The following is a 26315-nucleotide window of genomic DNA, read 5'->3' on the forward strand; positions in this document are numbered from 1 at the left end:
AAACAACTAGAGAAGTCATTTTAATTTTTAGAGAATTCCAGATACAAAATTCAGCTGCAGATTTTTGAGGCAAACAATTCCAGAGGTAGATTCAGAGGCACAACATTTTAGTTCGATTCCAAAGGCAGATATTAGTAGCACATTGCAGAAGCACATCATTCCAAATGGAGATTTCAGAACATTATTGAGCATTAAATAGAGACTTAAATAAGTATCCTTTAACAGGAAGACTGTAGTCTATGCGTAAAGCAAAAAATGCACTATTTATGACCAAATTGATTACCTCAAAACGTAATGTACAGCTATCATATTTTTTTTTTTTATTCTCTGCTGCTCTCAGTTTGCAGTAGCTACATGGCGTTGGTTACATATAGTTAAAGCAGCACTGCTGCACATTTAGATGGTGCTGCATTACACTAAGATTCCAGCTTCCTTTTAAGATGCTTTGCTCTGTGATTTGATCTCTGATATGTTGTAATAGTTGACCCAACAAGTTTAGTCAGAAGTGGTAGAATTGTGTCAGTTTTGTCCTAATTCCGATGCGTTTGGCATGTGGATTGAGATTGTGCAGAGAGTGAAACTGATTACCCGTAACTCAATCTAGCGTGACCTTCCACAACAACAAAGAGCGCTTGTGTCCCAAAATCTTGCGCCAAGATCCTTTGGCTTAATTGATTAACATAACAATTAAGAGGCTTGTCATTACCAGCTCATTAGCGAGGTCCAGTGGGCGGTGGAAGTAATGAACCATCAGTGTTCTTATCACGGATGATGGTCAAGCGTGTGCATGGTTTTGCATTTATTATCCGGTGATAGGATGATGTTATTTCATAGAAATATCAGCACTGTTTCCACAATCTAATTCAAACATTATTTCGAGCCTGCTACACCGTTTATTTATTTATTTATTTAGGGCAGTGAAGTCTCTTCTTGTAAGTTAGAAAAAGATGTATTTATATAATATACAAACTATATATTCTAATACATTCTCTGAAATATAAATATACACTATAATATATAAATGAATATATAAATTATATATTTATATAATGCTATATTATATATTTATATAGCATTTATTAAACATGTTAATAAATTAATATTTTGTAATATTTCAAATTTAATATTAATAATAATAATTAACATTATGTAATTATAGAACAACATTTACTATATATATATATATATCGTAATAAATAACAATTTATTCATAATTAATTAATAATAATAATGTTAAAAGAATACTTAATATAATTATTATTATTATTATTAATGTTATGTAAGTATGTATATTTCTTTGTATAATATAGCATTTATGTTTTTTTATATTTTAACAAATACATTTATTTATTTATTTGTAATACTTAATAATTTGTATTATGTAAGTATATAGCATTTATTTTAAATATATTTAGTAAATTGTATTATAATAATAATTATTATTATTATTATGTTTGCTTTAGTTTATTTTTACATGTAAATATTTGCTTCCCATTTATTTGTGTTTTTAAGTTTTATTATACTTATAGTTTCTTCAAATGGTGGATGTATTAATGAACTCAGATCAGATAATCAAATCAGTTAAAGTTTCTTGTTTAAGTGTTGAGGTTACCATAGCCAAATCTGACAGGCTGAATATGGCCTGGGGACAGGATGCTGATGTGTTAAAGCAGAGCAGAGAGAATGGAGGTGATTTAATCTCTTGTGAACAAGATCTGTGTGATATTGTGCATATAGGATGATGTAATGACAGTTAAACTAGAGGCTAGATGGATTTATATCCCTCTATCTCCCTTTATCTCTGGATATCAGTATTACATGTTCATTTAAATACTGTGCTTGTGGGAGATTAACTAGCAGGGAAGGGCACGTCAGGTAATGTAGTCACACCATTGACCTCACGCTGAAAGATGTGTGTATACAGCAATGGAATAGTTACATAATTATGAAATAAATAAAAAAATCTAAAGGTTTTCAATAGATTAACTTGCATATGAAGGTGATGCAGTTTACTACTAGTTATCATCACTCTGAAGAATGTACAGTAGCACACAGATATGATACTGAAAGGTTTCAGTCACTGCATCTTCATTAAGGAGTCTATTAAAAAAAGCTGCTCTGGGGGATGTGGGATATGAGGCAAATGGAGCTCTCTCTGAAGTTGCTTAACATTAATTCTTCATCATTCATATTTAATGCTGACTTTATGGCTCATTCTCAAATTTTATGAACTCTGTGTGTGCTCTCTATAAAACTGATATGAATCAGTGTGTTCAGTAAGAAAATAATCTGAGTTCTTTACAAAAGGTAAGGACATCTGACAGACAGACAGACAGACACATGCATGTAGTGCCACAGTGTCAAAAAAGCGTGAAGTGCTAAAGAAAGCATCTCTGGGAACCCATTGCAAAGTGTTTGAGTGATGAGATCTGCATGCCTGAAGCTAAGGTGCCTGTGTACATTTGTCTAATGTTACTGGGTAGAGACCCTAGAATAGTGCTGGATAAAGTGCAGATTATTCTCTACATAGGCCCACAGTATCTGCAGGACTGAAAAGAATATTCATTGGACACATGGGAAATGCATTGATCACTACTTTAAGAGAAACCTGGGTCCTGCATCCCAACAAATTTTGAACTCTTAAGAGCATTCTCTAACTGCAAAGTTATATCATTGAAATAATATAATTATTGAAATAATGTTTTTATTTATATTATGAAATAGTTATACTTTGTTTTCATTTTAATTTTAGTTAAGGTTTTAGTTATTGTATTAAGTGTCTTTGTCATTTTTATTAGTTTGTTTTATAAATACATTGTATTAATTATCATTAAGGTTTTAGTTTTTTTAATACATCAAGTTAAACTACATAAAATGTGAAATGTTGCTTTGACAACTATAGCTGAAATATATATATATTTTAAATGATTTTATACTATTAATGTTGAAGTTTATTTTATTTCAGATAATTAAAGTTTTTGTTTTTATTTTTAGTTAACTATAATAACCCTGGTTATGAATGCATTTTACATTACATGAACCATATAGCTTTTTAATATATTTTAGTCATATAACGTTTAAGGTAAAAAAAATATTCATAAGTAACCTAGTGGATAACTTCCATTTAAAATAGATTTAATTTAAATAAAATGTCATTATTTAATTGAATTATTTCATTTTAAAATGTTATTTAAATTTTTTAAATATATATTTAAACAAATTATAAATAAACATCTCACATTGTACGCTGAATAAACCTTAAGCATTACAACCTCAAATAGACAAATATATTATTTTAAGTGTCATTTTGCACATGTAATTTTGATGCACTTAGCAAGTGAACAGTAGATCTATGGTGATTTTAAGTGCTATTTAATGTATGGTGCTTTTGGGAAACAGGAGATAAAAAGAAGATGATTTGGTTAATGGGGACCAGAGGTTTTTTTTTTTTTTTTTTTTGTACAATCCATTTATCTCCATCTAAAACTAGTGCTGCCATATGGCAAATGGCAATACAGTAGCAGTGACTGCTGTATCGACCCACAATATATGATTATACATGTTTACTCAACAGCAATGCTTTTTATAACCTCTCACTTGCCGTGTCAGGAATGTTTAGCTGGTATTCGATGCGATAATGGATTGGGTGTTGAGATGGATCAGCAGAGGTAGTGTCTATCCATTCCCCCATTGTGTATTTAAACAAGAGTCTAATTGTAAACATTTTTTGTTGCATAATTTATATTTGTATTAGTTTAGTGAGGAAACAGAGTGAAAATGGAAGATTAATGCATACTGTAGCTTGTGAAGTTTATGCTGTGTCATTGTATCATGTTGAACTGATGATGTAAATGAAAGGTAACACTTTATTTCGATAGTCCACTTTAGACATTCTACTAACAGTAAGTAACTTTGCAACTACATGTCATTAGAGCAGGCATCCTCAAATCTGGCCCACTCCTGCAGAGTTTAGCTGTAACCCTAATCAAACACACCTGAGCATGCTAATCAGAGTCTTCAAGATCATTAGAAAATCACAGGTAGGTGAGTGTGATCAGGGTTGGAGCTAAACTCTGCAGCAGATTGGCCCTCCAGGGAAAGATTTGAGGAACCCTGCATTAGAGTATTAGTAGACTGTCTACTTAATATCTTCTAACACTTTATTTTGATGGGCCCACAACATACAACATACTGACTATGAGAAACTTTGCAAGTATATGTCAACTTATTCTACTAACCCTAAACCTAACCTAACAGTCTACTCTGAGAGTTAGTAGACATGTAGCTGCAAATGAATGAGAATTAGTTGACATGGTTACAAAGTTACTTATAGTTAGTAGAATGTCTAAAGTGGCCTATCAAAATAAAGTGTAACCAAATGAAATAACATAAATCAACGGATTAGGATCAGCTTTCCTCTTTCCCATACTTTGTTGTCTTTTATCGGCGTGATCTCGTCTCTAGAACAACCCTCATTTGTATCATTCCTGTAGTTTTATCAGGCTACTGGAACATTTTCTCACCATTACATCACTAGTGTGTGTAGTATCAGTTTGCAGCTTGTTGCGATAGCACAGTCGTCCCTGGCATGTGCAGGACCTGTGATCACATCCTTTTGCATCAAGCGCTGACCAGCCAGCAGGCCGTTGTATAAGAGGTCACATCATTCATCACTTCAGACTAAACTTACACACCGACTCGCACATAGATGGCTGAATCTACACCTCACACTGAATGATAATATAAGGTTGATATCTTCCATAATGGACCTAATAACTGCTACAGCTACAACACAATTTTATTAAATGGTTTATTTAATCATTGACTTGATTGTTTAGAGTCTGCTATCCTTTGTGCATAACCCAATCTCACAGGAAAACCTAACTATTTTACCAGGTGGGGAATTTGTATGAATTCTTACGGTGTGAATTCTATGAAAAAGAGATTGTACAAACTGTACGTGATCACGAATCAGTCACCAATTTGCCAGAACACAGCAAATTAAGGCAACAAATATCATTCTCTAACATTGTGTGAACTAATTCAGCTTTTTAGAGTGGATTTAAGTTCAGTACACATGCATAATTAGGTTTAATTATAGAATCTTATAAGATATGTTACATAATCTTAAATTACTGTTTGGTACATCTGCATCAACCTTTAGCATAAAGACTGCTGACTGTGGTTTTTTTTTTGGTTTTTTTGCATTTGACTTCAGTGTAGTTATTGAACTTTTGATTCATATTTAAATTGGTGTTTATTTGAATTTTTCTGTTTGTTTGTTTTTTGTTGATACTGTTTTATCAGTCCCTTCTGTCATATTGAATATATAAGAATAAATATATAACATTTACAGTACTGGCCCCACTTCACAGAAAGACTACTTATGAAGAATTTTGTATCATTATTATGGTGGTTATTAGGGAATTTAAAAGTCTACTATATGAATATTTAATTAAGTAATACAATGTTATATATAACTTTTAAATTTACAGTCACCAAAATGCCTGTAATGCCTGAAATACAGTTGCCATATCTTTTTGAAGTAGCCAGTCTTGACTATATGTGACAATGGACCACAAAACCAGTCATAAGGTTCAATGATTTGAAACTGAGATTTGCACATTATCTGAAAGCTGAATAAATAAGCTTTCCTTCGATGTATGGATTTGTTAGGACAGGACAATATTTGGCTGAGATACAACTATTTGAAAATCTGTAATCTGAGGGTGCAAAAAAAAAAAAAAAAGTAAATATTGAGAAAATCGCCTTTAAAGTTGTCCAAATGAAGTTCTTAGCAATGCATATTACTAATCAAAAATTATGTTTTGATATATTTAGGGTTGAAAATTTACAAAATATCTTCATGGAACATGAGCTTTACTTAATATCCTAATGATTTTTGGCATAAACGAAAAATTGTATTGTTGGCTATTGCTACAAATATACCCGTGCTACTTATGACCGGTTTTGTGGTCCAGGGTCACATATATAATGTGTGTGCGTGTGTGCGTGCATGTGAATTTTTTTTAGTTGCTTTAGTGTAGTTGTACAGCTGCTTACACTGACACTAAAAACAGCTGCACACACAAATCCACACATATTAGCCTGAGACCCAGCAGAGTTTTTCATCAGCAGACAGCATTTTGATGTGGTGATGTATGTGTCTCTTAAATGCTAGGTCAGTAGATAAGGTATGCACATTTCTCAAACTGCCCTCTTGAACATTATGAGTCTCTCTTTGGGACCATCATTTAAATGTGAAGCAAAATCGTTTGACATTTTTAAGGTGCTTTATGGCTTGTTAAATTTCCCTGAGGTCATTGAGCCGCTTGCAGCGGATGTGAAGAGGTTGGGTCACTGATTCAGACGTGACAGGTGGAGCCATACAGACCCCATAAGGGAACTTTCTAGGCACTACAGAAGCATGTCCGACTACCAAAATAGACCTATCTGATCTCTCTCCCTCTTTTTCTCTCACCCCACCTATCTTTCACTGTCTAACCCTCCTGTCCCCCAAGAGTGGTGCTCTGCTCTGGATGGCAAGACTTGACAAGAATAGCCTGAGGACAGAGGAAAAATCTAATTAAAAAAAAATAAAACAAAGAGGTGAAAAAAAGAAAAAAAAGAAAAAGTGCCATGCTGACATTTCTTTGACTGAAAAGCGAGAGTGGAATTTATATGACGGTAGGATCATGCTTGTTCTGTTCCTCTGTCTCTCTCATCCTCCCTTTCTATTTCCCCATCTCTTGCTTTCTCTCTTATTGTTATGCTGATCACGCATCTTTTACTTGAGTGAAATGGCATTGTCTCTTCATGTGTTTGACTGCATCTCTATTTAAAAAAAAAAAAAATCTGACAGAAAACTGGAATGTTTTCCATAATTAGCAGAGCGGCTGGTGTACAGTGTTTTTTTAGTTCTATAGATCAGGTTGATATTATTTCTGATTCATAGAAAGAGATGTTCACTGTTCCAAAACCAAGTGAAGCTCCTACAGATGCAGAATAGTGGCACTTCCCACGCTTCAGATCGATTCCTCCAAATGGTACACAGTTTAATTATGCTGCCTCCTAACCTTGTTTTAGCCCAATTCTAAGGAAGATTTTAAGACTATCCCAGAATGCATTTCAATGAGATGGAGTAGGAAGTGAGAGGAATGCTGATTATAAAACTTATTTTATGGAATACTGAAAAGTATCAATAAAAAATAGGTCAGAGTAATTAAAATGTTTGATCTTACCAAATATTTGTTTGTGCTATGTTTTTTTTAATGCTTATATTCACCTTTTTTAACATGAGTAGGCATGGCCATTTTTATCTTTGCAAGACTTCCCTTATCAGTGGCTTCTAGTTATTTAAGCTGTACAAAAACAATCCTTTAATGCCACTCGGTGTTGCTAACTGGTATTTATTATCATATTATTTTAATCCATTATCATAAACACACTGATTTGTTCCAGAAATTGTTGTACCATTTACTGCACTTTAAAATAATATTCAATAATACTGCAATACTTCAGTAATGATGACCCTACTGTCTTCAGTAAAGCTGCTTTATTACTTTATTACAAATTTGATTAATTTTGTAACATTGACATTCGACAGTGCATTGAACTGAACTAAACTAAACACTTAACTGACTTGAGCTGAATAATGACACTGTTGTCTTCCGTAGAGTTGCTTATAGCTATACTGAACTCTTTTCATAATTTATTTTTACATAGTTATTAATCTGAACTGAATCAACACTAAACTGACTTGAGCTGAATAGCTATAGGTACTATAGTCTCTGCAGAGATGCTTTGCAGCAGAATTTGAAATTGTCTCATATTTAATGAAGCTTGCATCATTAATTCTGTATTTTTCCTGTTTATTACGGTGAAGCTGCTTTGAAACAATCTATATTCTATAAAGCTCTGTATAAATAAAGGTGACTTGACTATACCGGCTAATGGTTTAGAGGTCTAGAACATTCACAGGAAATGGCCTACTTTAATGTAAAAAAATATCATGTTGTTAGCTTAACAATATACTTTACTGAATTTTATTTTCAGGTCTGTAGAGTGTAGAGCATGTTCCAAATCAATAACAAATCGAGTTTCCATGATGCTGTGCTTTTAGAAGGTAGATGCCTAGCTAAGCAGCGAGGAGCTCTCTAGATTTTTACTGGCTTGGATATTGAAAAGCAAATGATCTTTATAATTTAACTGAGTCATCGAAGTCAGAGTTAAAGAGCAGGTGCACTTTTAGACTGGTGAGTAGGTCAGCACAGTGCAAGTCATATTGCTGCTAAAGCTGCAGTGAGTCTCCCAGGGAGGATTGCAGCATTTCAGTCTGTAGTACTACTGTTATGTATAGAAGATAAAAACAGAGTTGTCATTATTGTTTCAGAGTACTTCAAATCAGTCGCGTAGCTACGGGTGGGCCTGGGTGGGCCACTTTCATCTGTGGCCCACCCAATGAGAAGTTTGTAATTTTCCAAATGGATGTAATTTATTAAACGATACTAATAAACGTCTTATTTCACTGTAACTTTATTTATTAAAAATATTAAACGCTTGTTTTCATGGTCAATTACAGGTCGTTTCTTAGTTTCCCCTCTTCCTATAGGTGCATATCACCATACGCTTGTCAAAATGATGATTCGTCCGTTTCTGTTAGTTCCACCCACAATGTTATGTTTATGACGTAAGGATATAATAGTAAAATGCGCGCGTTTGTGAAGATAAATTTGAAAATAGCCTAGTGAAGCAAACATAAATCAGATCAATTCTTTAAAAAGTAAAAGTCTTAGCAATAAATCCGGACCATCTACAAATGAAACCCGACAGACCACCCGAGGGTGCTGGATTTATCGATCGGAAACTTCTTGAAACATCATATTAGCATAGGTACAGTGTTTGATCCGCTAAACAGATGCGTCCTTTGTGGAAAGAAACACAGATCCTGGTCGCCACAACAAACTGCATAATTTGCAGCTGCGCACATTTCTGCGGTCCTCGATGCGCGTGAACTGACAGAGACGCTTGATTATGAAATCATCAGCGAAGCCCAGTTGTTTCACACTGAGGTAATGCTTTTTAATAAACTTCCTTTAGTTAACGTTAGTTAATGCATTAACTAACATTAGCAATGCATTTGTTACCGTGTTTATTCGTCTTTGTTAACCAGCTCAGGCAAATGTCAACAATGTTAACTTTTTAAACTTTTAATTTTAATGCATGCTTTAGAAGTACTGTGTAATGAACCTTGGTGCTGTATTTTTTGTTGGCAATTTGACATGCAGTTTTCATATGCTACACACCTGGCCCACCCAGTTTTATGTAGGCCCACCCACTTACGCATTTCTGGCTACGCTAGTGCTTCAAATACTGTTATATTCACACAACATTAAGTTGTTAATGAACGTGACTACCTTTCAAACACCAAAATAACTAAAATCGCAATTTTAAAAGAACATCTGAAGTGCATCTGGTATTTTCTTTCTTTCTTTCTTTGTCTTTCTTTCTTTCTTTCTTTCTTTCTTTCTTTCTTTCTTTCTGTCTTTCTTTCTTCTTGTCTTTCTTTCCATAGATGATAGAATTAAGTGAGCGTCAAAACAAGGTTGTGGTTATAGCCCAACACGTTCCTAGAAATAGAACACAAAAAGGCAGCCTGCAGTTTAGACCAGAGCCATCAAACAAAACCAAAGTATTTTTCAAATAAATCTTTTTAAATAACTGCCTGCATGTGAAAATTCTTTCATTTTATGAGATAAACTACACTTGTTTGCATGCACTGTGAAGTTGCTCAGATTTTGAGACATTTAGATTTTGCTTCCATAAATTAAATGTTTAATTTTTGGATTTTATTAATGAAATGTGAGGAGGAATAATTGCTGTAAAATCAATCTGTTCTTACATGGTCACAATCAGATTAACACAACATTTAATGTAAGGTCACACTTTATATTAGGTGGCCTTAACTACTATGTACTTACATTTAAATTAGTGCTGGGCAACGATTAATCGCGATTAATCGCATCCCAAATAAAAGTGTTTATATAATATATGTGTGTATACTGTATAAATGTATATATAAAGACACACACATACAGTGTATATTTTGAAAATATTTACATGTATTTACATGTATATATTTATATTCATATTTTGAATTATATATAGATGTATGATATTATTATATTATAGATTATAATATAATATAATATTATAATATAATATAATATAATATTATAATATAAATATATTTATATATTTATAACATAACATATTTTTCTTAAATATATACATACATGTGTGTGTATTTATATATACATAATAAATATACACAGTACACACACATATATTTTGTACACAAAAACTTTAATTTTGGATGCGATTAATCACAATTAATCATTGCCCAGCACTAATTTAAATTAATCATTTGATGCAATGCATTTATTGTGTATCATGTTTTTACATTGTACTTATATCTTAAAAATACCTGCATGTAATTACATCTGTAATTAATTTCTGTAGTTACATTTATAATTACACTGTTTACCCATCCCTTACACCTTATCCCACCCTTAAACCTACCCATACCACCAGATCTGTCCCTAACCTTTTGCAATTCAATATGAACATAAATACATTGTACTTATGTTTTAATGTAAGTACATAGTAGTTAAGGCCATCTAATATAAAGTGGGACCTAATGTAAGAATATTTTACAGACTATTTTGAAAGTTCATTGATAGCACATAATGATGGGATGAAGGCTGTCTGCTGTCCTTATTTCTAATACTATAATACTATCTAATACTACATCTCGTTCTCTCCCAGTAACAGGTGGAACAATTCTCTGAAATGGTTAATGATTTATCTGATAGGTACAGTAGCAGATCTATGTAGCTCTGACACTGAATTTAAACAAATAAGGGTCACTCATTGTAACCCGTTGTTATTTGACTTTCTCTGTGTTTGTGTATTAGAGATAAAATAGATGGAAAGAGAGTGTGAGAGGATGTGTGTAACGGCTCTTTATGTGTGTTTTCCCTCTCTTCCTCATTCCTCTATTTGTGTGTGATTTGTTTAAGCTCACTAGCTTTCACCACAACAAAGGCCTCAAAAGGGAACGGTGAGTTTGAGTTTCAGTGGTCTGGGAATACTTGTAAACCTGGCCAAACAGGGCATGCAGGCGCGCACACACACACACACATACACACAAATACACACATTCAGTAGCCTAAATAGGATCAAACAATACAATTATATTGTTTTATGTTTGACTAATTATAAATACTGCTGACTAACCCAAATACTCATACTCTAACCCTAGCAGGTAATTTGTTAGCAGTCAGACTAATACTTTTTTACGCACAGTAACAAAACATAAGGAAACAAGTATACGCTTTTACAATGTTGTTCAATTCTTTTGAGCTTTCAATTTATCAAAGAAATAAAAAAAGAAAATAAGAAAAGAAAATTATCATGGTTTCCACAAAAACATTAAACAGAAGTCAGCTGTTAATAATATTAAGAAATGTTTCTTGATCACTAATATTAAAGTATAAAATAGTTTTTTAAAATAATATTTCACAAAATGTGCTGTATTTTCCACCAAATAAATGCTTGGTGAATATAAGAGACTTTCAGAAACATTTAAAATTTTACCGACCCCAAATCTTAATGAACGATACTTAAGTATTATCATATGAACCAAAAGTATGCCCTCCAAACACTTGTAGAAATGTATTTTTGTAGATGACTACGCATGCTTTTCAGAAAGGATAGCGGTGCAAGGCTTTATATTTAGACTCATCGTATCAGTGGAATTTGTACTGGAGTGGATGGGTGACATTATTCACAGACTGAAGTATGATGGATGGATTGCAGGTGATTCTGTTCAAGCTTCCTCTGTCTACCCTTTTCCTATAATTGATGTTAAGTGTGTGATGTGGTCTGTGCTATGACGTCCAAAGACTTTCCCATCTGAAGCAAGTTTCTAAAGACCGTAATGTAGCCAGTGAAATATTTCACACCCTTGTGTTTTTTTGCCAAAGGCGGATCACTGTATTGTATGTGATTTTCAGAGTAAATGCTATTTATTATGAACTGATTTCAACACAACCATGATGTGTTTCCTAAATATGACTATTTGGATTCAGAGAAATCACAGAGAAATTACCACAGTTGTATGACTCATGCACTATATATTGAGCTTTCTAAAGTCATTTTATAATGGAAAACCCTGTAGGGCAATGGAAATAACGAAGTGAAGAAAAAAAATCATAAATATGAATGCATAAATATGAGTGAGTTTTAGCAACAGTCTGCACATTTTCTGCATGAGTCTGTGTAGTGTTTACGTCTGTTTGGTGTGTACGAATAAAAGAGACATTGTTCATGTTCCTGTAATGAGCCAAACTCTTATTGTCTTTTATGGTGCACACAAACCACAGCAATTAGTCCAATTAGCACTGAGCCCTAATGAAGTTTACGCTGTGGTGTGTAGGTGTGTGAGGAACTGCTCTTTGTTAATATCCTGCCCTGAAGGAACTCATTCATCTTACATAATACTGCATGCCACAGGCTCTCGCAGAATTTCTCATTTCTCTGTCCTTGTGGTTTCTGTTGTTTAATCGCACTTCTGTCTCTCTCCCTGTTTTCATCCTCTTCGTATTCTGCTGAAGCATATTAATTCTTTATTCTTTACTGCATAATACAATTGTGCAAATTTTTCCTTTCACCAAATTTTATTTTTCATAGCTCAAGGCTATTACTTTTTTATTTGTTTCCTATTTCTGTATCTAACATGCTTTTGTTGACCCCCAGCACTGTATTTTCCCTTTTCCTCAAATCATCACTTCTTTCCCTGGGCATGAATATCTTGTTGGCTCTGTGAAGAGTAACAGGTTATCATGATGAATATGTCATCAGGCCCTACATGCTCTGTAGGGATGCTGCATTACATAATCAAATCACCCTACAGTACAGTGGCTTCTAAAGTATTGCTCTTTAATTCAGTGGTTTCAAAGATGCAAGATGTACATCCAAGGTGTAGAGGAGTTTGTTTCTTCGTCAGAACAGATTTATAGAGATATGTAGCATTACATCACTTGCTAACCAATGGATCCTCTGCAGTGAATGGGTGCCGTCAGAATGAGCGATAAATACATCCCAATAATCCACAAGTAATCTGCTACGAGAAGCTGTGTGTTTGTAATCATTTGTAAATTATTACAATAAAACTTCAAACTGTTGTTTTTGGCCAAAATACAAGTCCTCTATCCAGTTTCTCTTGTGGAAATGTTGTCTCATCTGAATCAGGAGAGAAATATGCACAGATCAAGCATCGTTTTAAAGCAAAACAGTCAGAAATAGTTCTAAATGAAAGTATTGGTGGATTTTGTTGTGAAAGGACATTTGGGGGATGGATTATGGATTATGGACTCGTGTTTTGGCAAGAAGCATCTCCTTGAAACACTCATTTTGATGGCACCCATTCACTGCACTTAGTTGCAAGTGATGTAATGCTACATATCAGCAAATCTGTTCCGACAAAGAAACAAACTAATAGGTCTAATAGTAACTTCTTTGCAGTAATATAATGAAAGTAAATCAAACTTTGTGTGGCTATTCTATTCCTATTCCATTTAACATAGCAACAGGAATAAAGAATGTAGTAGATTTATTATTTTGGATTCAGTTTATCTGAAAACACTCTTTTGGACCAGCAGTGTTTCATTAGCCTTTATGGTCTTGTTTTGTTTTGGAGATCATAAGGTTAAAGCTCCAGGGAAACAGGAGTGCCTGGTTGCAGTTAACTAGAATATCTGTGGTCAGTAGGGAAACCAAGAGAGAAATCTGGATCCAGCAACAGCAGCTGGTATTTAACCACCCAGAGCCTCTTAAACTCCTTTTTGCAACTCCTGATAAAATGTTTTTAAGGTATGAGGCTTTGACAAATATCCCACAAAAATGTACTAAGTAAATATCTTGGCACTGTTTCAGAAGCTTGTTCCGAGACAAAACAAAACAGATTCTTCCTTATTTGGATGGGTCTTGTGTTATGAAGGGACTCAAGACTTGCTGTGTCTGCGTTCAGTTTTATGTTCTGGCTTGAAATTCTGAAGGAAGGATATGGTTGCTGTCCTCAGGGTTGAACTGAAGTTGCATTTAAGTGGTATGTGTTTGGTTGGTCAACACCAAAAAATGACTTAGTGTGAAAATAAATGCAGTGTAACTCAGGAATACATTCAGGAATAGCAGGAGTGTTCCTAACTTATCAAAGAGTGAAACTGTAGAGATAGGTGAGTCTGGTAGTTAAAACGGTTTATCTACTGCTCTTGTACAGCTTTAAATAGGGGCATAGGAGCATACACACACACACATAATCTTAAGTGGTGACAGTCTGTAAGTGTGCCCGCCAACCTTTCCCCTTAAAGAAAGACTGTTTCTGTCACATATATTTTAAAGGTCTTCTCTTTACATGTGCTGCACTGAAAAAGGTAATTTACTTCATCAGTATTTTTGTCTTGTTTTCCAGTTAAAAAAAATAAATAAATAAAAAATAAATAAATAAAATAAATATATATATATATATATATATATATATATATATATATGTGTGTGTGTGTGTGTGTGTGTGTATATATATATATATATATATATGTATATATATATATATATATATATGCATGTATATATGTATATAGACCTTAGTTATTTAGAATTTCCTTGTTTTAAACATAAACCTCATTAAATTATGATAGATTTATTGTTTGAAAGAGATTTTTAATTTTTTTTGCTTCCAAAAGTAAATTAGTCTTGCTTTAAACATTTTATATATTTTGCGTATTTCTAAATAAATAAAATAAATTCAAAAATAAACAGGACCTTTCTTTCTTTTTTCTTTCTGATTTTGAACATTTTAACTTTTTTCTTTTCCTTTTCCTTTCTTTTCTTCTTTTCCTTTTTCTTTTCTGTTGCAATGAATGCATGTGTCTTTCTGTGTTAAGTTATTTATTGGATTTTTTTCTCTGTGTGTGGTTTCCCATGATTCTTTGAGAATATGATTATAACACATGGGCACACTGTCATATGTTTTATAATCGTTTATTTCTGCATGCAAAATCTCTTTGTGGCTGTGGCTTTCACCAGTGTAGGATTTTCTATGTCTGTCACAGTAGCAGGAATCTGGATCATGTTCCAGTCATATCGGTTAAAATAATATGAGGCACAGAACTGAATTAAACTGACTGATGGGGCTCTGCTTTATTTCACAGCGTTATTGCTTTCTGAGTTCCTCATGTAACCATACTGCCATGTGTTACACAGTTAACCACATCATACAGTAAATATAATCTACTGCATTCTGCCATAAACCACATTGTCCTTTAAAAAAGAAAATAAATAATAAATCACTCTGCAGTACTGGAGCACTGTCAGCAGGACTATTTTCCAAAGTCATTTTGTCGATTTGCTCTAACATTATAATTGGACTCGATTTCAGTCAGAGTGAAATAAATATGGTAAGGTCAGCAATAGGGCATGTACTGACCCCAAACTTTAACAGTAAGTGATTCATAATGAGGCACTTAAAAACTTGTTTGTTGTTTCAAAATTGTATAAAATGTATAGAATAAAGACTTTCTAATCAATGGTAATAACTTCCCACCAGATTCTCATTCCGTTCTTGCTTCCTGTAGCATTTAGCATTATATTATTAGCATTTAGCATTGTGGTAAAGCACTGCTTTTGTGTAAACTCAGTTAAAAGAACTGGTTTAGTTCAAAACATGAGCCTAGTTTACTTGCTGTGTACTGTGCCAGACGCTTCACTGCACTAATAGGAAGTGGAATGTGGTTTGTGGCGTTACGGGTGAAGCCACTAATGAAACAGCGTCTCTGACAGAGGGAAGCAGAGAGTCTGTGGTTTGGGCAGGGACGGAGCAGGCAGGAGCGTAAAGGAACTACACAAAACTTTTAGACACACACATATTCGTTTGGGCATCCAATACAACACTAATGACAACTTTGGTATAACTTTAGAAACCCACACAGCCTCCACATCTCTCTAATGGCACAAACACACACGCACAACAGCAAAACAACCTCGTATAGCTTCCTCCTCTCACTCCCACTAGCTTTAGATAGAATAGCTAATCAGGCTAAACATCAACATTCATTTTGTTGTTCCAGCTCAAGCTTGATGTTGTCCTCCCCTGTTTTGTAGATTCTATCATCAAGTTATCAAGTTGATTTATTTAGCTGACTTGAATTCTCTGGCCCCTTTAAATCTGTCATGGTGGTTTAAAAATATTCTGAATCAAATTCTTTGGCAGATGATAGTGGCCTATTCGGAGTGATTTTTATTTATGCTTAGGCTACAAGACAAACGCACATTCACTCGTACACATGGCAGATTCGTAATGTATAACCGTTCTACATTTACCTCAGCGGCTGTTATATATGGCATAAAAAAATGACCTTATTACAGAGACATGCTCTCTTCCACCAGTTCTGTCATATAAAGATGATTAAGTGTCTCTGCTTATTAAGAGCCATTCTTTACTGTACCTCTCTGGAAAATATCAATAGAGGTCATGTTTGATTAAGTACATAACAGTCCTGAAGCTGTTTCTGTTAAGAATTACAAGGCTTTAATAGGTGCTTAGAAATATTTACAAATGCTGCCAAATAACCGCTACAGGCTTAATGGAATGATTCATTCAAAATGAATGCAAAACATGAATTATTATTTCAGCTGTTTTATATGAAAGAATAAAAAAACATCATTGGATTCCATTGACTTAAATTCTAACAAACTATCCCTTTACGGGAGACGCTGATGGATGTCTGTAGATGTATAAATGGCAAATATATCTGTAGTGCTGTCAGATGTAAAATATTTTCTGTCATGTGGTTCATATTGATGTTCTCATGGTTGTCGGAACGCCTCTGAATCAGCTGTCAGATCAGTTTCCTGCAGACACACTATTCATGATCACAAACTGTTTTTGAGAAGCATGCAAGAACTTTATGATGGATTTCACAATCTGAGATTGTGTTTCCTCATTCGTCCCATATTGCTCTAGTATTGCTTCCTATATTTTACTCCTTCACAAAATGAGAAAGATCCCTAGAGAACTTATCTAATGTGATCATACGGTCTTCACAACACTCCTTTAACACTTCAGAATTGGACAGCATATGAACATACACAACGTTTTGGGTCTGTAAGTAAAAAGGAGTTATTCTGAGACTCATTCTGACATTTATAATGTTACAAAAGGTATTTATTTAAAATAAATGCTCTTTTGAACTTTCTGTTCATCCAAGATACCTGAAAACAAATGTATCACGATTTCCACAAAAATATTAAACTGTTTTTAACATTGATATCAATAAGAATTTTTTTCCTGAGCACCAAATTAGCATATTAGAATGATCTCTAAAATATCATGTCACACTGAAAACTGTATATTTTAATAATATTTCTCAATAAATAGAATTTTTCCCCCCCAATATATGCAGCCTTGGTGAGCATAGGAGACTTCTTTTAAAAAGAACAATCGTGTGTGTTCCATCATACAGCTGTTGTGACGCCTCTGGTCTGCCCATTGAAACTCTATCCATGTACTGTCCTGTCACTGTATGCTGATCTATAGTGCCGACATTCCATAGGCAGTGTGTGTGTGTGTGTGTGTGTGTGTGAGTGTGTGTGTGTGTGTGTGTGTGTGTGTGTGTGTGTGTGGAAAAGAGCATTGAAGAGACCACAAATGAGTGTGTTACCATTAACCCCTGGTTAAAAATGTTTCATTTAACAATCTGAAATGTGACAACCCATATGTGTGCAAGAAAATAGCTAAGAACAACTTTATTAGTGTGTTATAATTCCTTTCATAAAAACTGCAAGCAAATACTCAGTTACTGACAAAATCTGTACTGAGCTGCCTTCGGCTAATTGTGCCAAAAACTGAATATATGAAAACATAAATATCTTTTAGCTGAGCCTTTTCAAACAATGGAGAATTACAGTATTCATGGCGAACTGTATAGCCGTGGCATCTAGTCCATTACATAACGGAAATGCCAGCTTAATTGCCTGTTAACACAAGTTGCAGCTGGCATTGAATGTTTGTCACACTTAAGTGCACCCAAAGGGCTTTGCACTAATATTGCCAGTAACTAATCAGGTGCTCAAAGCTGCAGCTGTGGATTAGAATATAACATTTTGAGGTTGGATGGACAGGACTTGATTTTACCCATTGGGAATTGGATTGTAAAAAGGTTGGAGTCACATATACCACAATGAAACCGAATGGATGATGGGGAGGAGTAGAAAAATAAGGAAAATGAATGGTATTGGGAAGAGTGTAACATGTTTGTCAGTTGATTTATTGTTCATTCATAAGTACATTTCAATTCCTTTTCTGAGGTTTTATCTAGAACAGGGGTGACAAACACGCAACCCACAAAGGTGTCCAATCAGGCCCTCAGATGTCAAGATTTTGTAATATCATAGATTTTGAGTGTTTTCCCAAACAACAGCGTGATCTCAAATGAATTGTTTTAATATTTTAGATACAATGTTGTCTGTTTTTTTTTTTTTGTGTCCGAGCAATGCAGTGTGTTTTGTTACTGAATGAATCTGTTTAATTTCAGTCAATGATTCAGTGGCCCATTCATAAAGCAGTGGTGTAAAGTATTGGAGTAAATGTAACTAATTACTGTACTTGAGTATATTTTCGTATACTTTTTAATTATACTGAGTACTTTTACTCTCTACTTCACTACATTTTTGAATGAGTATCTGTACTCTTTACTCAACTACATTTGAAATGAGTGTTGCAGTTACAAATTACATTTTGCATGGCACCTAGCTTTTCTGCAGCAATATATTTCTGCAACAAAAGATGTGAAATTGCCAGCAACAGGACACTGAAAGTCAATGAGTCTACTTTACAGTAATGTGAGCTCCTTAGCAAATAGTTGTGAATCACAGGTGTTGTATATGACTGCAGCTGGCAATGAGGCCGAAACCAGCATATCCAATGCAAGAAGACTTTGACTTTTTAATTTATTTTTTAATTTAATTTTGTTAATTTTTATTTATTTATTGCAATTTTGAGGTGTTCAGTTTTATTTTGGTTTTAGAAAATAAACGTGATTGCTCTCCTCACAAATAAGCTCTTTCTTGTTTGTGTTGCATGTTCTCCGTGCCTTGTGTATATATATATATATATATATATATATATATAGCCCTAGTGTTTCTTTAGTTCTTTGTGAGTTGTTGAATGTAATGGTTGTCTGTTTGTCCGTCATGCTGTTCTTTGTTCCTTTTGGTTTTTAGCTTATTGTTTGTTCTAGTTTTTCCATGAAATGCCTGCACATAGATCCTTGCCTCTGCCTGTTTTCCCCAGCTTCTCCACAACATTACAGTTTTTGACTGGCATGTCTCTTTGACTAGTGCATCTTTGAGCCTATATTTAGTAAAATACTTAAGTACTGTTAAAATCAGATACTCTAAGACTTTTACTCAAGTTGTTTTGGAATTGGTGACTTGCACCTTGTAGTGGAGTAATTTTCACTGTAAGGTATCTGTACTTTTACTCAAGTATGGTTTTCCGGTACTCTTTACACCTCTGTCATAAAGACAACAGCCATCACCTACTGGCAGTTTTAGCTTCATATTTATTTATCCATTTATCTTTATATTTAAAAAAATATATTGTGAGATATCATTTTTGTCAGTACCGCACACCTCTAAAATAACCTAGCATCATCTTCGGAAAAAAAAATAAATAAAGTTTTCCTAGTTTTTTTGTCAATTATATTGTAGTTGACATGGTTAATATTAATGCAGTTGTGAGCAATTTAAAAGTTTTAACAATTTGGCCCACTCAAGAGGGCATTTTCTCTAATCTAGACCCTCAACCTAAAATGAGTTTGACCCCCATGATGTAGAGTATGAGTATTTTTTTTAAATATGCAACCCAATCTCATGAGATAATGTAACTCTTTTACTTTTTTTCTAAATTGGTGGCATGAAAGTCCACCCCTATAAGCCTAATCCTCAGTGAAGCGTAAGAAGATTATATGAAAATGTATGAATAAGGTTGTACAAATTATTAAGAATTCACCACCTCTTCACCAAAACCTAAAATAGTGTGTTGGAAATAGGACAGCTTCATAGTAAAATAGTAAATTGGTACTGTATTGCGCAGATGATCCTTAAATAGTCTGTGTTTTGCTTCCATTTCTTGATGACCCAGAGACTCATTCTTTTTAAAGATGCCACAGACTATTATTAGTGCTTTTAGTGTCTTTATTTTGGGCCCACCAAGTTAGGGAAGAACCTTCATGGCATTAGCTAGGTCACACAGTATGTTATGAAAATACTTCTAGAGTGTTCTTCTACTTTCTGCATTAGTTTCAAGGTATAGGGGACAATTGAAAAGTACATAGCAACTTAATGAATGTATTGAGAAGTGCTTTAGGCAATCTATGATCTGACAACTTACCCTATAGGGTGTCAGCTACATCTAACTAAGACTTCATAATAGTTTTCATTTAATATGGCAAGTTAAAAACTTAATTGACTTTACTATAGAATTCTGGGTCACACAATGGTGCCATAGCTTGTTACTGAGATTCAAATAGTGTTGACAACGTTTTCACTCCCTGAGTGTAGAACATTTCTCCTGGCAAGTTATAAATCTGTCAGTGGCAAAGGGATATCTGACAACTGGATCTTATTTTTATGTCTAAATGCTCTCTCTCTCTCTCTCTCTCTCTCTCACACACACACACACACACTCTCTCTCTCTCTTTAATCCATTATGTCTGCTCCCCGTTAGCCTCAGTGAACATGAGATGCATGTTATCAGTTATTGTAAGGAGTGTGTTTGGAAATCATCGACTGTTGCTATTCACAAGTGGAGAAACATCATCATAACATTATCTCGACATAAATTCTATCTCTTATCTTGTTAACATGTCTATTGGGAAACATTATTTCGTATTATATGAGACAGATACAAATGCCACCCCTCACATTCCACACCTCATGCTTCATGTTTGCAAATACTGATAGTGAGGAGAGAGAGTGAAATATGTGTGTAGTGCACTGTAAAATTAACACATCGCAGGCACATTGAGTGTATTCCTGGTGTCCAGACTGTCTGGTGTCAGTCAGAGTATTACTACATACTAGACACACACATACACTGACGCCACAGTTTCTAGCTGTTGTCTGTCATGGATCCATATTAAGGTCTGTGTCTCCATTTGATACACAACAAACATGTTTAAAACAGAATATCCTCTATATCTGTCACTCTGAATAAATATAACCTGTACTAGTCATAGAACTGCTAGATAAAAATACACAGTCGCTAAACAGTTTAGGCACTTTAGCATGTGGGATTGGGCATAAACAACAAGAGAGTGCATGCTAATAAATTAGCTTGCTAATACATAAGATATACTTTAAGCATCTATTTCTCGATGTGTTTTACAGGTGAAAGTGTCCTTCTTCAGAACACAGATCAGTGGAGATCTTCATCATGAATACAGGTAAGTCCATTATTAAAATACTTGTGTAATTTTTAGCCACTAGTACAACAAAACAGTACATTTTTAATCAAATTTTGTGTAAACATTGTAACATTTAGTGTCAAGAAAGACATGCAGTAAGTGCTTCTGGTTCGTCCATCACAATAAAAGGTCAAACTAAACGCATTGCATTGTGGGATATGCTATAATATTCTACAGAGTAATCTCTGTTCTGCTCATGCTCATTTTGAAAAATAATATTATTGGTCCAAAGTCAGGCTCCACATATGTTATATAAAATGTGTTCACATCATGCCTGGTTTGGAAACAATGTCTTTATAATCTCTCATCTTTCCCAAGTTGTATGCTTTCTGTAAAGGAAGATTAACCTTTAATTGCTATAACACAATATCGTTCAAAAGTTTAGGGTTAGAAGTCTCTTATGTTCAACAATTACATTTATTTGATCAAAAATAAAGTAAAAAGTGAATTTTATTACAGTTAAAAATGTATTACTGTTTTCTGTTTTGATATATTTTAAAATGGAATGTATTCCTACAATTGTAAATCTTAATTATTCCAGTCTTTAGTATCACATGATCCTTCAGAAAGTTTCCCCATATGCTGATTTAGTGAAAAGTGACCTTTTTTTATCACTCTGTAAAATGGAAACTGTGATCATTTCAAATATTTTTAACATTCTACATGTCGAAACAGTCACTTTTGAACTATTTAATGCATCGTTTCTTAAAATAAATAAATAAATGAATCAATCTAACTGACCACAAACTTTTGAACGGTAGGTAATCATTCTTCATTTAATTAATTTTTAAATTTATTTTTTGCATTATCTTTGGTGCAATAATGTTGCATTGACAATGCATGTGCTTTGCTTTCTGTTTGTTTTGCATGTGTGCTTCTGCGTGTGCGTGTGCAAACAAACATACTCCAGATAGCGGAGGACGTGCTCATAAAAGAGCATCCCTGTCGCTCAGTCTCTGGCCTGTGAAGAGGGTCCAGAGCTCACCCAACCTGTACACTGCTGCAGGTATCAGGGCTGTCTAAGACACAGCTCTTTAAAATAGACTTTTTAGTATGTGTTATCTCTTTTTGCTCACCATGGTTTCATCTGTCTTAGTTATTAAAATGAGTTTTCTCCTCGGTGTTCTATTTGTGTTAATGTATGCATGTTTTTCATGTGTTCACTACATCTGTTGCGATCCATATTTCTCTTGCTACATTTGTCTATTTTTTTCTTCTTTTTTATCTCCTTAGATCTTAGGAGATGAGAACAGAGGCATTAGATTTAGGATCTTTTATGCTGTCTATAATATATGTTAAAATTTTAAAGGAATAATTTTAAAAGCCAATTCCATGTTGCCTCTTTAATATGTTTCACGTTATATCGCGCAGATTTACACAAACGTTTCACATCTGTAAATGTTTAACATCTTTAAATTAAGCCTGTCAAATTATGGTGATTAATAATGTGATTAATCATGTGTCTTAACCCATATTTAAATGCAGTAATATGGAATTTTCTTACTACCAGAGCAATTCAAGATTAAAGTTAATTTGATTGAACTTTCTAATCAATTGATAGCCCTACATTAAATAAGATCTTTTGGCACAATTTTAATGTACTAGTAATAAAAGGGACATGGGACACATTATATAACTGTTTCCCATTGAATGTAATCTAATCTGCTTTCTGAATTAAAAAAAAAAAAAATGCTCAGTCTGCAGTCAGCTATATTGAATACTGTGTTAAATTCTGGAGAGACTGTTCAGGTTTTAATTAAATCAATAAAACCATTTACCGTTTCAAAAAAACACACTCAATGAGATTTTAATGTAAAAAGAAAAAGACTAGATGCTATTTTTCTGTGCTGATATATACAAGGATCCAAGCATATTTTGCTGCTTGAGTGAGTCTGCTGAAAAAGTGACATGCTGTCAAGACCTGCCAGAGATATGACAACACGTCTTTAATTTTTGAAAAGCTGCTGGCCACAGACAGGCAGTCAAGCATGCATTCACAGATGCACTGTTGTACTCTTTTAAAGGGGTCATATGATGCTATGTTAAAGATCATTATTTTGTGTATTTGGTGTAACAGAATATGTTGACATGCTTTAATGTTCAAAAAGCACATTATTTTTCAAATACTGTACATTATTGTAGTTCCTCTATGCCCTGCCTCTCTCAAACGCATTGTTTTCTACAAAGCCCCTCCTTCCAACAAGTGCAGTCTGCTCTAATTGGCCAGCTGTCACAGTGCGTTGTGATTGGCCGAACACCACAAGCACGCGTCGGAAATGTAACGCCCCTTACCATAATCGCGAGGTTCAGCTTTCAAGTTAGTTTTATCAGTTCAAGCCTGAAAGGGAAACAGAGTTGCGTGACAGACACAGTGATGATGCTCGTATGTATTTGCAGTACACAAGCCACGGTTAAGACGATTTCTGACGGGCTGTACACTCTGCTGTGATGTGACCCTGTTCCCCTCACACATACACACACACACTCTCACACACACACACACACACACACACACACACACACACTCACACGACACGTTACGCGCAAAACTCTGCATTTGAACAGTCAATAGAAATTTTTTTTAGAATGAGTTTGAATAAGCCATTTTAGGGGGACGTGGACAAGTCTTAACTTTTATAAAGAATATCTCTTTGGGTTCGAGACTTTAGTCTTTGCAACTTTCAGGGTTTCATCTATGCACAAACAGCTTGTAACACTCCAAAGAGAAAGGAAAACTTGAAATCGCATCATATAACCCATTTAATGCTGAATTGTTTGAGGCACATACTGGTTTGAAGAAATACAGCAGATGTCAGTTTAAATAGCAACATGGAACAGGCATTTGTTCATGAATATTTTGTTATGTACAGGACCAGACTTAATTGTTGTAAAGTATATTAGTTTTTGTTCAAAATTTAAGTTTGTGTTCTTTCAATCTTCGAGTTTACATATTGTAGTTTTAATCGTCATTATGAGAGTAGTAGGTGTTTCAAACTTTGTGTGGTCTTACTAGCGGTCTCTTTCTTTCTGTGTTCAAAAGCATCTTATGCTCTTTAATCTTCTTGTTCTCTGTAATTCTGCATCTCTCATTCCCATATTGTGGCCATCATGCACCAATGGCAGGACCATCATATGGTATAATAAGCAAGATAAGACACAACTAAAGAAAAAACAGCTTAGTTAACAGCGTAGTAGTTAACTAAGCTGTTTTTTCTTTAGTTATGTCTTATCTTGCTATATAGGTATATATATATATATATATATATATATATATATATATATATAGGCAATATAGGCATAGCATCAGAGTATTAAAAATAAAACCTGATCCATGGACATCTCCCTTAATGTCAATGGGTATGACATTTCTGCATGTTTTGTCTTTTGTTTCTTGTTTGTCTTGCTTTTCTGTGGTCATTCTATGGTGTTATCATGGTAAATGCAATTTTATGTTTATTTTAATGCATCTTTACTTTCCACAGGTAGTGATTCCCAGTCATCAGATTCAGGCAAGTGTTTGTTGGATGTGTATGTGTGTCTGTTTTCATCGTTGTGTTTATATAAATGTTAATGTGTACTATACAGGGGACACATTAAGTATTTGGGCACATAAGAGGCATTTTACTACATAAATAAGTATTTTAGTTATTAATATTTTGATAGCTTTTTTATATTTTCAGTTTGTCGATTTTTGTTAAAGTTTTAGTGATTTAGTATTGTGCTTTTGTCATTTTTATTAATTTTTTAAACACACACACACACACACACACACATATATATATATATATATATATATATATATATTAGTGCTGTCAAACGATTAATCGCATCCAAAATGAAAGATTTTGTTTGCATAATATGTGTGTGTACTGTATATATGTATTATTGCATTATGCATATTATGCATGTATTATGCATTTATTATGTAAATATGAATACAAACACATGCATGTATACAGGTGCATCTCAATAAATTAGAATGTCGTGGAAAAGTTCATTTATTTCAGTAATTCAACTCAAATTGTGAAACTCGTGTATTAAATAAATTCAGTGCACACAGACTGAAGTAGTTTAAGTGTTTGCTTCTTTTAATTGTGATGATTTTGGCTCACATTTAACAAAAACCCACCAATTCACTATCTCAACAAATTAGAATATGGTGACATGCCAATCAGCTAATCAACTCAAAACACCTGCAAAGGTTTCCTGAGCCTTCAAAATGGTCTCTCAGTTTGGTTCACTAAGCTACACAATCATGGGGAAGACTGCTGATCTGACAGTTGTCCAGAAGACAATCACTGATACCCTTCACAAGGAGGGTAAGCCACAAACATTCATTGCCAAAGAAGCTGGCTGTTCACAGAGTGCTGTATCCAAGCATGTTAACAGAAAGTTGAGTGGAAGTAAAAAGTGTGGAAGAAAAAGATGCACAACCAACCAAGAGAACCGCAGCCTTATGAGGATTGTCAAGCAAAATCGATTCAAGAATTTGGGTGAACTTCACAAGGAATGGACTGAGGCTGGGATCAAGGCATCAAGAGCCACCACACACAGATGTGTCAAGGAATTTGGCTACAGTTGTCGTATTCCTCTTGTTAAGCCACTCCTGAACCACAGACAATGTCAGAGGCGTCTTACCTGGGCTAAGGAGAAGAAGAACTGGACTGTTGCCCAGTGGTCCAAAGTCCTCTTTTCAGATGAGAGCAAGTTTTGTATTTCATTTGGAAA

The 26315-nt window shown here is 34.1% G+C and overlaps 1 protein-coding gene across 1 annotated transcript in view; it reads left to right on the plus strand.

Annotated features, from left to right (window-relative positions):
- sorbs2a (sorbin and SH3 domain containing 2a) overlaps positions 1–26315 on the plus strand; it is a 66706-nt gene that overhangs the window by 768 nt on the left and 39623 nt on the right. The window contains 2 exon segments of the mRNA XM_058773773.1: positions 21511–21566; positions 25070–25096. Of these exon segments, the coding sequence (XP_058629756.1) occupies positions 21557–21566; positions 25070–25096 (37 nt within the window). The 5' untranslated portion in view covers positions 21511–21556.

Source organism: Onychostoma macrolepis, chromosome 01 (genome assembly GCF_012432095.1).
Source record: "Onychostoma macrolepis isolate SWU-2019 chromosome 01, ASM1243209v1, whole genome shotgun sequence".
NCBI lineage: Eukaryota > Metazoa > Chordata > Actinopteri > Cypriniformes > Cyprinidae > Onychostoma > Onychostoma macrolepis.